At 57.0% G+C, this 11,923-nt stretch overlaps 1 protein-coding gene across 1 annotated transcript in view; it reads right to left on the minus strand.

The window, feature by feature from the left end:
* Positions 1–10,054, minus strand: part of LOC135418754 (myomegalin-like) — a 35,504-nt gene extending 25,450 nt beyond the window's left edge. Inside the window, exons 1-8 of the mRNA XM_064664354.1 lie at positions 9,822–10,054; positions 3,762–3,817; positions 3,394–3,572; positions 2,832–2,942; positions 2,328–2,404; positions 1,582–1,705; positions 1,353–1,507; positions 967–1,084 (exon numbers count right to left, since the gene is read on the minus strand). Coding sequence (XP_064520424.1) covers positions 967–1,084; positions 1,353–1,507; positions 1,582–1,705; positions 2,328–2,404; positions 2,832–2,942; positions 3,394–3,572; positions 3,762–3,817; positions 9,822–10,039 — 1,038 coding nt within the window. The 5' untranslated portion in view covers positions 10,040–10,054. The remainder of the gene's footprint in view (positions 1–966; positions 1,085–1,352; positions 1,508–1,581; positions 1,706–2,327; positions 2,405–2,831; positions 2,943–3,393; positions 3,573–3,761; positions 3,818–9,821) is intronic.
* Positions 10,055–11,923: the final 1,869 nt, after the last annotated feature.

Genomic DNA, 11,923 nt, shown 5'->3' on the forward strand with positions numbered 1-11,923 from the left:
ATGGCGGCGGGGGACAGCCCCTCCGGGCATGCGCGGCAGCCGCGGTGCCTGCCGGGATGTGTAGGCGCCACGCCCATATTGCGTATGCGCAGTGGCAGCCTGCGCTGCGCCCGGGCACACGGGCAGCGCCGGCATCGCGACAGTGACAGTGACAGTGACAGTGACAGTGACAGCGACTGCGACAGCGCAGGGGTACGATCTCAGGACCAGTGCCCAGCCCCCAGCCCCAGTGCCAGCCTCCCCCTCCCCCTTCCTACTAGCGCTTGGCTCCACTACAGGTGCCTGTCGCAGTGCCAGGTCCCCACCCCAGTGCTTTTGCCACGTCTCAATGCCAGTGGCAGTGACGGTGCCTGTCCCAGTGCCAGATCCCCACCCCAGTGCCAGCACCACGTCCCAGTCCCAGTGCCCAGCCCCAGCAGGCAGTGCCAGGTGGGCATGTCCCCACAGCACAAGGCCACCACCAGCACCTGCACAGCACCCCGTGCCACCCAGTGGGCACACACCAGGGTTCCCGGTGGGACCACCGTGTGGTGGCCCCTGGCTGCTGGGGACCGCATTGTGCCAGCAAGATGTGGCACGGCCAGAGCTGTGGGGCTGCCAGGAACATACTGCTCTGATCTCTCACAGCCCCAGAATCCTGCCTGGCATGGTGCCGGGCCGTCGGGGGTATTTTAAGACCCAGGATTTAAATGGCAGACAGGCATAGGCAGCACCGACACCCACAAAAGGAACTGCACAGGCTGGTAGCCTCTCCCCTGAACTCACGCACCGTGTCTTCCTGGACCCCCCGCTCGCTCCAGCTCCATGGCACAGCTGTGCATCACCCAATGCTGCCAGGCTGGATGTGGCACAGCCCTGGCCACAGCCCCAGAAGAGGACAAGGATGACAACAGCCAGCCGAGCCCTGGGCAGGTGTGCTTCTCCCTGGGGTGCCGGGCTGGGGTCTCCCCACCTTTGCCCACCTACCTGCTCCTCCATGACCTGGGGTTCCTCCAGGCACTGCTGCAGGTCCCTCTTCTCTGCTGACAGCATTTCCACAAGCTGGTTGCTGGCAGCCAGCTCTCGGGTCAGTTCTTCAATCCTCCTGAGAGGGAGGGAAGGACAGGGGATGCTCAGGGACTGGGATGGCCCCAGGATGGCACTGGGAACAGCTGGCGGGGGTCAGTCTCTGGGGCAAAGCAGAGCAGCCTCAGGGCTGCTCCCCCTTCCCCAAGCCCAGCTCTCTCCCCTGAGGGTGACCTTTCCACCACACCAGATTCCCGCAGCCTTTCAGTCATGCACAGCACAAGCCCCTTGGTAGTTCCCAAGCACCAGCACATGCTGGCAGCAGAGGGGACATCTTGGGCACCTACCTTTGGGCCATGGTGCTGCAGCCATCATCACTCCTGTCCTCCTCCTTTGTCCTTGCAGCTTCCTTCAGCTTCCCTGTCAGCTCCCGGCATCTTTCCGCCTCAGCTCTGGCCAGTGCCGTGGCCTGCTCGGCCTCACTCCGTGCCAGCCTGGCCTCCTGCACGGCAGCAGGGTGAGCACCCAGGCTCCAGCCCCCAGCTCCTTCCAGGCTCCCACCATCCCTGGACTCACCTCCTGCAGGAGCTGGATCTTGTTCTCCAGGAGCTCATAGACGTGCTCCGACTCCCGCTGACGCTCCTCATACTGCTGCCGGAGCGCGGCCTGGCTACGGGTCGTCTGGTTCTCTGCAGCCACCCTGCCAGGCACAGCACAGCATGGCACGGCATGGTATGGTACGGCATCTCACGTGACATGGCACGGCTTGGCACAGTATGGCACAGCACGGCCTCCATTTGCAAAAGCCCCCACCCCAAACCAGCTGGGCTGGGCGATCTGCACCACCCCAGGTGTGCCCAGCCCAGTCCCCTCCATGCCGTGGATGCTATTTCTGCAGGATCCCCATGAAGGACATGCTGTAAACCCCCAGCACTGCTGCTCTGGGGACACGGCTGTACTGGCAGCACCAGGTCATACTCAGACTCTGACTCATCAAAGCACTCCTCACACAATCCCAGAATCAGGGGCTCCCTGGCTGGTTGCTGTGCCCCTGCGCCCCCACCCATTGGTGCCCCACTGTGAGACACCCATGCCATGGCCCCTGGGCACGTCGCTGCCCTCCCCCACCAAACAGGTGCTGTCTTTTATTTTTGGCTGGCATGGAGGGTGTAAGAGGAGCCCTGTGGGTGCCCAGCCCCATTGCAAACCCCTCCAGCCCCACTGCAGGCCCCTCACTGTTCACTGCAGGCAGGGTGCAGCTAGACAACCCCCCCAGGCATCATGTCTGCTCCAGGGTGAGGGGGTGGGCCAGCCCCACTCACCATGTGTTGTCCAAGGCTGCTTGTTTCTCCTGCAGCTCCCGCTTCAGGCTCTCCACCTCCACCTTCAGCTCAATGTTCTACGGAGAGGGAAGGAGGTGCGTAGGATGCCCCCATGCTTGCATGAACCCCCAGCCCCACTGCCCACAGGGATGCATCAGAAGTGGCACGGGAAACCCCCACCCCACCACAGGGCTTTGGGTGCTCCTGGCACGGGTGATATTTTACCCTGCTGGTGTTGGGATGGGGTGTACCCACACCATCTGTCTGCCCCCAGACTGGCACTGCCACCCACCCCGGGCACCCCATCAGACTGGGGATATCCTCCCCAACTATTTCCCCACTCCTGTCAAAGGAAGAAAGGGGCAAACTCCACCACAGCAGCTCCTCCAGCCCCAGTGCCTGATGCCCTCCCCCCAGCTGCACTCCGCTGACCCTATTCCCTCCCGGAAAAGAGAGGGCACTGGGAGGGAAACCCCCTCATCCCTGTCCCCCACAGGCGCTCACCCGCCGGTAGACATCGTCCCGGCTGTCCTCGCCCTTCTGCTGGACGCGCTCCTCCAGAAAGTAGATGCGCAGTTTGAGGCTGAAATTCTCCTTCTTGAGGTCGTTGAGGTGCTGGGAGAGTGTGCGGTACCCGTTAGCCATGGCCGGCGCTCCATGGGGCGGGCATCCCGGCACCCCTCACATGGCGCCGCCGGGGACACAGCCCAGGGTCCCTGCCCGCCCGCAGCTCCCGTCGCTGGCCCCGCTGCTCTCCCTTCCCTCTTTTTTTTTTTCGCCTCCCAGAGCTATTTGAGGAATCGCTGGAGCGGGGACAGCGAGTGGTGAAACCCGAGCCCCGGAGGCCCCCACGCGCCACAGCCGGGAGGGCGGTGAGGGGGAACGTGGCGCCCGGGGGGGCTGAGCCCCCTCTCCCCCTGCCACCACCACCTGCCCCGCGTCCCCCTCCTGCGCTCCACACCCCACTGGTGTGCCCAGGGGATCCGGCACGTATCCTACAAGCACCCGACAGTGCTGGAAGGGTCCTGGCAGTGTCACGGAGGTTCCTGGCACCCCGCGGTCTCACCTGCTCAAAGTCCCGCAGGGTCTGTGTCTGGGCGAGGGGACCCATCTCCAGATCCCGGAGGAGACACGTTTGCACCAAGGAACCAGGCTGGGGCTGAGCATTCAGGGGGCCACGGGACCCCCCTGGCTCAGCTGGCACAGGGTCCTCGTCAGCTTCACCCCATGACTCGTCTTGGGAAGCTGGGAGGGAGTGAAAGCGAGCAGCGCTCAGATGAGCAAAGTGGCTGCTCCACACACTGCCTGCCTCCGGGATGTCACCAGGAGAGACACGGGGATGCCTCGGGGACCAGAGAACCACTGGCTCATCCCCCTTGGCAGGGCACGGGAACAGGGCATGCAGGGTACCAGGAGACTGTGGGGATGCCTTACCCTCCATGCAGCTGGCTCCAGGGAGCACGGCTGGCACGTCGCTGTTGCAGGGATCCCTGCAGAGAGGAGCACACGGCTATGTGACACACGGCACTGGGGGTCCTGCCTCTGGGACCCCCCACGCACCACCCAGCATTGTGCCAGAGGGGCCAGGGAGGGCACACGGGTGTCCGTGTACACGTGGGGGTGCACGTGTGTGCTCCCACCGGGACCAGCCGGGCAGCAGCTCTAAGTGCAAAGACACAAGGCCCTGGGGGCTGTGCAGATGGCCATGTCCCCTTAACAGCACTTTAACTCCATTAGCAGCCCTGGCAGGGACATCTGAGCCCTTGCAGCAGCCCCCCATGGCCCCTGGGAGGGGGTCTGGGTGCATGAGGCAGGGCTGGCCCTGGCTGCTCTCCGAGGGGCCCTGTGCCTCCGTGCTATCACGGCTTACCAGCTCCCCACTGCAGAAGCAATCGGGTTTATTTTCAGCTGAGAAGCGTGAGTCACTTCATGATTTAAAAGAAAGAAGAAAAACAAAACCCCAACAAATAAAAAAACTTGGTTTTTTTTTTTTCTTTTAGAGAAATCTGAGTATTTATTTTCTAATCTCATCTCATGGTGGGGTCCCATGAGCAGGGAGGTGGGCAATTGCCCCAGCACCAGGGTGGGCACAGTGCTCTGCCCTCATGCATGAGGCTGAGCCCCAAGAGCCAGGCAGAGCCAGCACATTCCAGTGGCACAAGCCATGGTAGGGGCCCTGGAACCACATTCTCCAAGCCTTGCACACCACACCAGCACCCTGCGGGAGGGAACACAGCACTGCCAGCCTGGGAGGGAGCAGGGGAGATAGACATGGGGTGCCATGGCCCCTGCAACAACAAACTGTCACAGAGGGAAACCGAGGCATGATGGCTTTAAACACACAAGTACTTGTCAGGCATGGCCCTGCACCCTGCCAGGCACTATAACCAGCATGATACCCAGAGGCACCGCACTAGGGGTACCAAAGGTGTGGTACCTGGAGGCACAGCACCCAGAAGCCCCAAGGTAAAATAACCATAAGTATGATGCCTGAGGAGACCTGATACCTAGAGGCATCCAAATTTCAGTAACCAGAAGTGCGATGCGTGAGGAAACCTGATACCCAGAGGAACAACATCCCAAGGAGGCACGACCTCTGGTGGCATGACTCCCCAGGAGGAGAGATACTCAGGGGTATGATACCCAGAGGTGAAAATCCCAGGAGCCGAGATACTCAGGGGTATGATACCCAGAGGTGAAAATCCCAGGAGCCATGATACCCAGACTTGAGATGCACAAGGATCCACAACACTCAAGGAAGCACTGTACCCAATGGAAGATATCCCAAGAAGTGATAACCCTGGAGGCAAAATACCCAAAAAGGCACATAACATCCAAGGAGGCATGACACCCAGAAGTGTAATACCCAGGGACACAACAATCAAGTATGGATGACAGCCAAACACCTGATGCCCAAGGAGACATAATAACCAGAGGCACAATACCCATGGAAACATAGTACTGTACCCACGGAGGTGCAAATCCCAGGGATGCCATGGGATAATGACCAAGGAGCCAGGAAAGGGCTAAGGGTTACTATCTACAGCCTACACTCTGTAGCCGCCACATTATCTTTGTGGATGGAAATCTGCACAGCTGACATCAAGAAAGAATGACTTGGCCAAAGGAGGAGGTCCTGCTTTGGCTCTGACAAACTGCACAGAATGGAACAAAACTGTATGACTGGAACTTTGAAGGAAACTAAAAAAAAGTAAACTTTTCCTGATTAAGGATTATTTAAACAATAAAACGCACGCCACTGCAAATGCTAATAATCTTAATGAAGTACATGCTGCCACATACATGACTGTTACCCAACTATCTGCTTAGATCATGCTATATGTAACATAGGAGGAGGGGGCTAAGATTGGGCTGTATATAAGAAAGGTGAAAATTTCACTTAGTTAGAAAGGAGACTCAAAAGTACCTTGGAGACAGTCAACAGGCTACTCTCCTCTCCCTTGTCCCAAGTTATGGATGCCTTCTTTCTGTATACTATTATTATTACCTGGGTTAACACAAGCATGCACCATCCTAAGAGGGAACAGAATGGGCCCAAAAATGTTGGAAAAACAAGAATAAAGCAATTATTTGGGCAGTATTGGGACCTCACTAATCTTACATGCAAAAGAAAAGCAAGGAGTCCCCTCTCCCCCCAAAAATGACAGATGTAGAATATGTTGCTTTGAAATCAGAAAATGAGGAAGTTAAAATGCTATTGGCCACAGCTGAAAATAGGGAAAGGCAGATGCAGAAACAGTTAGAGGAAGAAAAGGAGAAAAAGACACAAAAATTGGAAGAAAAGGTAGAGATGATGCTTATGCAGGCTGGCAATCACCTGACATCATACAGATTAGAAAACTGATTGTATCCCCTGAGGAATGGGATGAAAACATATGGGGTGACCCCAATGACAGAAAACAGGAGAAAGATGATTCTTTGTCTCCTTCAAATCCCCCTGAGTATGAAGCGAGATGCATTATGGAAACACAAAACAGCTGAACCTTGGGAAGAGTGGGAAACCATACCCAAGAAACAATCCCATTCAATTTGATTCAGGTGGAGAATTTGTAAAAGCGCTGTGGCCATGAGGCAGGTGGAATCCTATCAATGCATACATAATAATGGCCCACACCTGATTCGAGGTGGGCCTCCTCAACTATTAATAACGTTTCTAATAGATAAAGGAACACAAATTCCAATATTAACACAGCAGGAGACAGAGAAGCTGGACAAGGAGTCAAAATCACTGGAGTGAATGGAGCAAGTGCTACGTGCCAAACTGCCAAGGTTAATTTGTGGCTCCCAGGCGATAAGAACATGTCCTCTCCTCGCTTTGCAGTGAAAGATCACAATGAAAACATTTTGGGTTGCAAACCTGGCAGCTGCTGCACAGCAGTGTTTGGTCCTTCCCTTCAACCCTGACCCTAAAAGAAATCCAGAGAGTACAGAGCATTCCCTCTGCACAGTGCCTGCCCTCCCTGATGCAAAAGCTACTAGTAGGCCACAATAACAAATTTTTCTGCAACATTGACAGAACTTCTGAAGTAACAGCTGATATAGAAAGACAACAAGTCATCTCCAGAGCCCACTCCCCATATAATTCACCCATTTGGCTAGTCCAAAAACTAGACTGGAGATGGCAACTAACTATTGATTACCAATGCATTGACAGTTTGGGAAGAGATATTATTAATGCCAATACTGAGCCTTTAACCACTGCTGTGCCAAATCAATGCATTGGTAACTCAAATTCATGGAGCGTCCCACTCATGGATGGCAACCCTAGATGTAAAAGATATGGGTTTTATGGTTCCACTCCGGTAACACAACGAGGGTTGATTCACCTTCACATGGAAGGAAGTGCAGCATATTTTTAGTAGGTTCCCCTATTGATATAAACACTCTCCCACTATTGCTCATAATGCCCTGGCAAAAGTCTTAGGCACAATCTCTGTCTATCTGAAGGTTAGGATATATCAATATATGCAGGATATCATCATGAAATCATCCCAGATTGGCCTGGTTTGGAAGGGACCTTAAAGACTACCTAGTTCCAAATCTCCTGCCATGGGCAGAAACACCTTCCACTAGACCAGGTTGCTCAGGGTCCCATCCAGTCTGGCCATGAACACTTCTAGGGATGAGGCATCCACAGCTTCTCTGGGCAATCTGTGCTCACAGAATGGGGGTTCAGTGAACATGGTTCCCATTGTAATCTGTGGCAAAAGAGGGCAAAAGAGCCAGAGAGAACACCAGACTTTAGCTACCACTGTTTCAATGACACTGGAATGAGATATTCCAGTCTTGAGAAGGGCTCGCTGTCCCCGGTGCGGGCAGTAACACAACAGGAACAGATAAGGAAAGAACAGAGTGAGAACATTTGGGGGAATACCCAACTGACTGATACCTGGCCAGCCTGTGCTCAGACTGGGACCATGACAATGATACTAACAACCCAAAAATAACTTTATGCCTGGGAAACAAAATATTGCTCCTCAGGGCCACCCTGAGGCGGGGCCGGCCTGGTGCCACATGGGCTCTGGGGTGAACAAGCAGAGCACCCGCTTTCCCACAGCCCAGCTGCCCTGCCAGCACCCCACACTCCAAGAGTGGCCACGGGGGTGCTGGGCCAGCAGGAGCCCCAGGCTCTGCCATGGCCATGGCTGGCTGGGCTGAGTGGGGGCTCCCCCCTCCCTCTCCCTGTGCCCAACACTGGGAATTTGTTTGCTGTGAAGGGGAGGCCACCACAGTGCTGCTGGGGCTGCAGGAGGACAAGAGCCCTTTCATGCTGGTCATGCCACCCTGGAGCACGGAGCAGAGCCACCGGCACGGTGCAGAGCAAGGGAGGCACAGCCCTAGGGCCTCCCACTCACCAGAAAGCACTGCCCACCCCCATGGACCTTCAAGCCCTGGCACGAAGGGTGCCACGGGTCCCTGACTCAGAGCACCCACTGACTCACAGCATCTCCATGGCATCACACCAGGGCCACTTGCTGGCACTGGCACCCCAAGGGCACCATTGGGGAGAGGGGAGAATGCAAAGATAGCAGCCAGAGCCCCCCATGGCACGTGGGCTGTGGGAGGGTGGCTGCTGCCCCACAGGAAAGCATCCCCAAAATGCCTGGCACCACTGAGCACACCAACAGCAACTCACCTCCCATCTACTGGATCACCCCGCAGGCAGACAGATGGACAGAAGGACGATTGGAGGGATGGATGGCAGGCCCCAGCCCCGTGCTCAGCCACAGCCACTGTGGGTGCCAGTGGCTCTAGGCTGGCAGAGGGGCTGTGGCAAAGGCCAGGCAAGGCCAGGCCGAATGTGGCAGCTCAGACTCCGAGCACGGCACATCCCAGCTCGCTGCTGACTCGTTGGCACAAATGTCTCAGTGGGGGCGGAGTGCCGCCACGGGGAGGGAGGATAGAGCGGGGACAGCCGGCCACGAACGCTGTGGCTGCCCGGGTGTGCGTGCACAGCACACGGCACGGCCACCCACCGACCGCCTGCGCACAGGGCACGGCAACAAGGTCTCCATTGAGCACAACGGGAAAGGGGGAGCCGGGGGCCGGCGCTACCCACACTCCTGGAGAGGCCGGCTCCCGGCTCCCGGCGCACCGCAGGCGTGGCAGCCGGCACAGCTCCCAAGGCCCAGCAGCCCTGGCTAGGTGCCGGCACAAACGGTCTGGCCAGCGGCTCTCAGGGTGGAATTGGGGATGGGCAGAGCCGGGGAATAGAAAGGAAGATGAAAGCGGGGCTGGGGAGATGGAGCAACCAAGCTCCCTACACTGGCATCCCGAACCATAGTCCTTCCTTCAGGGCCAGGCTTGGCTCAGCACCTCCCAGCAAAGCCCATCTGCCCAGTGCCCGAGGAACACCCAGTGTTGGTGCAGGCACAAGCCCAGGGTCCCACAGGACCCTACAGCTCCTGCCTTCTCACCTAGCACGCACATATTGCCCTGACACCCACAGGTCCCCACGTCACAGGGCAGCAAACACCAGTGTGCCACCAGTGCTAGACGAGGGACCCCTGTCCCTTTCACACACAGCAGTGGCTCCCTCAAAACCCTCACCGGGGTGCCCAGGAGCGCTCCTGGGCTTGCCCAGTGCAGGGCCGAGTGAGCCACCAGCCCGGGGTCCCAAAGCCCTGTCACACCAGCACCAGCCCTCAGGACCACAGCAACAGGCAGGGACACCCACGGCCCAAGGGAATGGGGCTTGGGATAGGGGGTTCCCGCCCCGCACTTCCCCGAAGGAGCACACCCGCATCTCCCGCATCCCAGCCGCATCCCGGCGACACTGCTGCCGGGGGTTACCTGGGCCTCAACCTGCCGTGGCATCACCACAGCCCTGCCGTGGGCACACGCAGCCCCCACGGGTGTCCCAGGCACAGGCAGCCCCCCCGCGTGCCCGGGACACACGGACATCCCGACCCGCATCACCCACGGACAAGCGCACCCGCGGATGACACCCGCACGCACGGACACGCTCCTCACCTCCGCCGCGGGGCTCGCATCCTGCCCCGCCGGGCTCCGCCGCGCCGGGCCGGGCAGCACCGGGCCGGCCACCGGTGGCACCGGGCCGAGCCGCCGGGTCTCCGCAGGCACCGCCGAGCCGCCCCAGCGTGCGCCGGGGAGGCGGCTCTGCGGCACCGGCCGGCTCCGCCCGCCGCTGAATCCCCTCCTCCACCTCCCTGCTTCCATCCTTCATCCATCCTTTCCTGTCTCTCTCTGACCCCGCATCCTTCCTTCCCTCCCTCTATCCTTCCCTCTGCCCCCCCATATGTCCTTCCTCGCTCCGTCTCCTCCCTCTCCCTCCCTCCGCCCTCTCCCTGGTCCCTCCATCCCCCCTTCGTCTCCTCAGTTCCCCAATCCAGCCATCCTGTACCGGCTGACACATCCGCCCCCACCCCAACCCTCCACTCCGGCCAGTCCCTCTGGACTGAGCCCCAATCCTTCCTCACACTTCAGTCCCCTAGAAACAATTCATGATTTCCAAATCCCCAATCCTTCTTCCAACCTCACAGTCTACCCAAAAGACACCTAATTAACCAAGATCCCCCATGGCACCCCCAACCATCCATCCTGTCACCCCAGTTATCCCCCAGTCCTCCTTGTCACCCCCTTCCTTGGATGCCTCCATCCCAGACCTGACACCCCCAAATCCCCTTTGCCACTCCCAGACCCCCATAAACCTCCCTCACCATGTACCATTCCAGCTCCACAACATCCTCACTTGCTTTCTAATGACTTCCCAGTTCTCCACTGGGACATCTCTGTATCCCTTTATCCCCCCTGACCCCACCATCATAAACCCCCTTGAACATCCACCATTGCATCTCATCCCACCATAACATCCCTCATCTCCCCCACCCCTTCCCTTTGCTCTCCTTTGCCACTCCCCATCCCAACTCCAATAACCTCAATCCCCTTTGACCCCCCCTAATTAATTTCCCTGCTTGTCATTCCAATACCAGTTCTGCCCCTGCCCTCTCCCTCATTGCTTGGCCCCATTCCCTTCTGTCCTGCACCCCCATATCCCCTTCCCCAGCTGTCCCCCATGGCCCTCCCACCTGCTGCCAAGCAGAGCCCACCCAGGACCCTGATGTGAGATGATGACCAAGGACCCAGGCAAGGGCTAGGGGTTACTATCCATGGCCTAAACTGTGCACTCCCTGTGTTACCTGTGTGGATGGAATAGATGCACAGATGATGCCAATAAAGGATGAGCTGACTGAAGGAGGAGGTCCTGTGGAGACGGGATGGTCCTGCATTGGCTCTGATGAACAGAATAAAGTCATACAACCAGCAATGTAAAGGACACCGTGGCCAAAAAAGTACTTTTTTCTGATTAAGGGTAATTTAAATATTAAAATACACTTCCTGCATATGCTGATAAGCTTAGTGAAGTACATGCTACCACTTGTATGACTGTATTACTCAACTCTTAACTTAGATCATGCTCTACATAACAGTGGAGTAGGGCAAGAAGATTGGGCTGTATATAAGCAGGGTAGAAATTTTACCTGGTTAGGAGGAAGACCCAAAAATGCCTTGGAGACAGTGATGGGCTACTCTCCTCTCTCTCCCCCAACTTCTTGGTAAGTTTCTTGGTAAGTGTACAGTTATTATTATCATTACCCTGGTTAACACAACATTATTGTTACAGTAGGAGCTCTATTGCAACTGGTGAGTTTTTCAATGCCAATTCCATATCTGTATTTCTGCTGCTTCAATAAACTGCAGTACTTATGAATCTGTGATCACAAAGGCTCTTGTGGAATGTAACCAGACCTATGGTGTTGAATTAACATGTGAACAATATGTTGAATAATATGTGAATCTGCGCTTGTGGAAGTTCCTGTTGAACACGACCTATAGTGCCAAATTGATTATACTCAGAAATTAAGCCCAGCTGTCTCCGGCCCCTCTGATCTCCGAGAACCAGCTGGAACACAAGTGGTTTTATTTTCTGCCAAATTTCTTACTCTTTACACCTGGTACTAATGGGGTCAGCAGAAGGGTGCCATCCCCCCATAAACTCCACACTCCAGCGTGGTCATGCCTCATCAGCCACCACAGCCCATGTCCCCCAGGGC

This window comes from Pseudopipra pipra, chromosome 9 (assembly GCF_036250125.1).
Source record: "Pseudopipra pipra isolate bDixPip1 chromosome 9, bDixPip1.hap1, whole genome shotgun sequence".
NCBI lineage: Eukaryota > Metazoa > Chordata > Aves > Passeriformes > Pipridae > Pseudopipra > Pseudopipra pipra.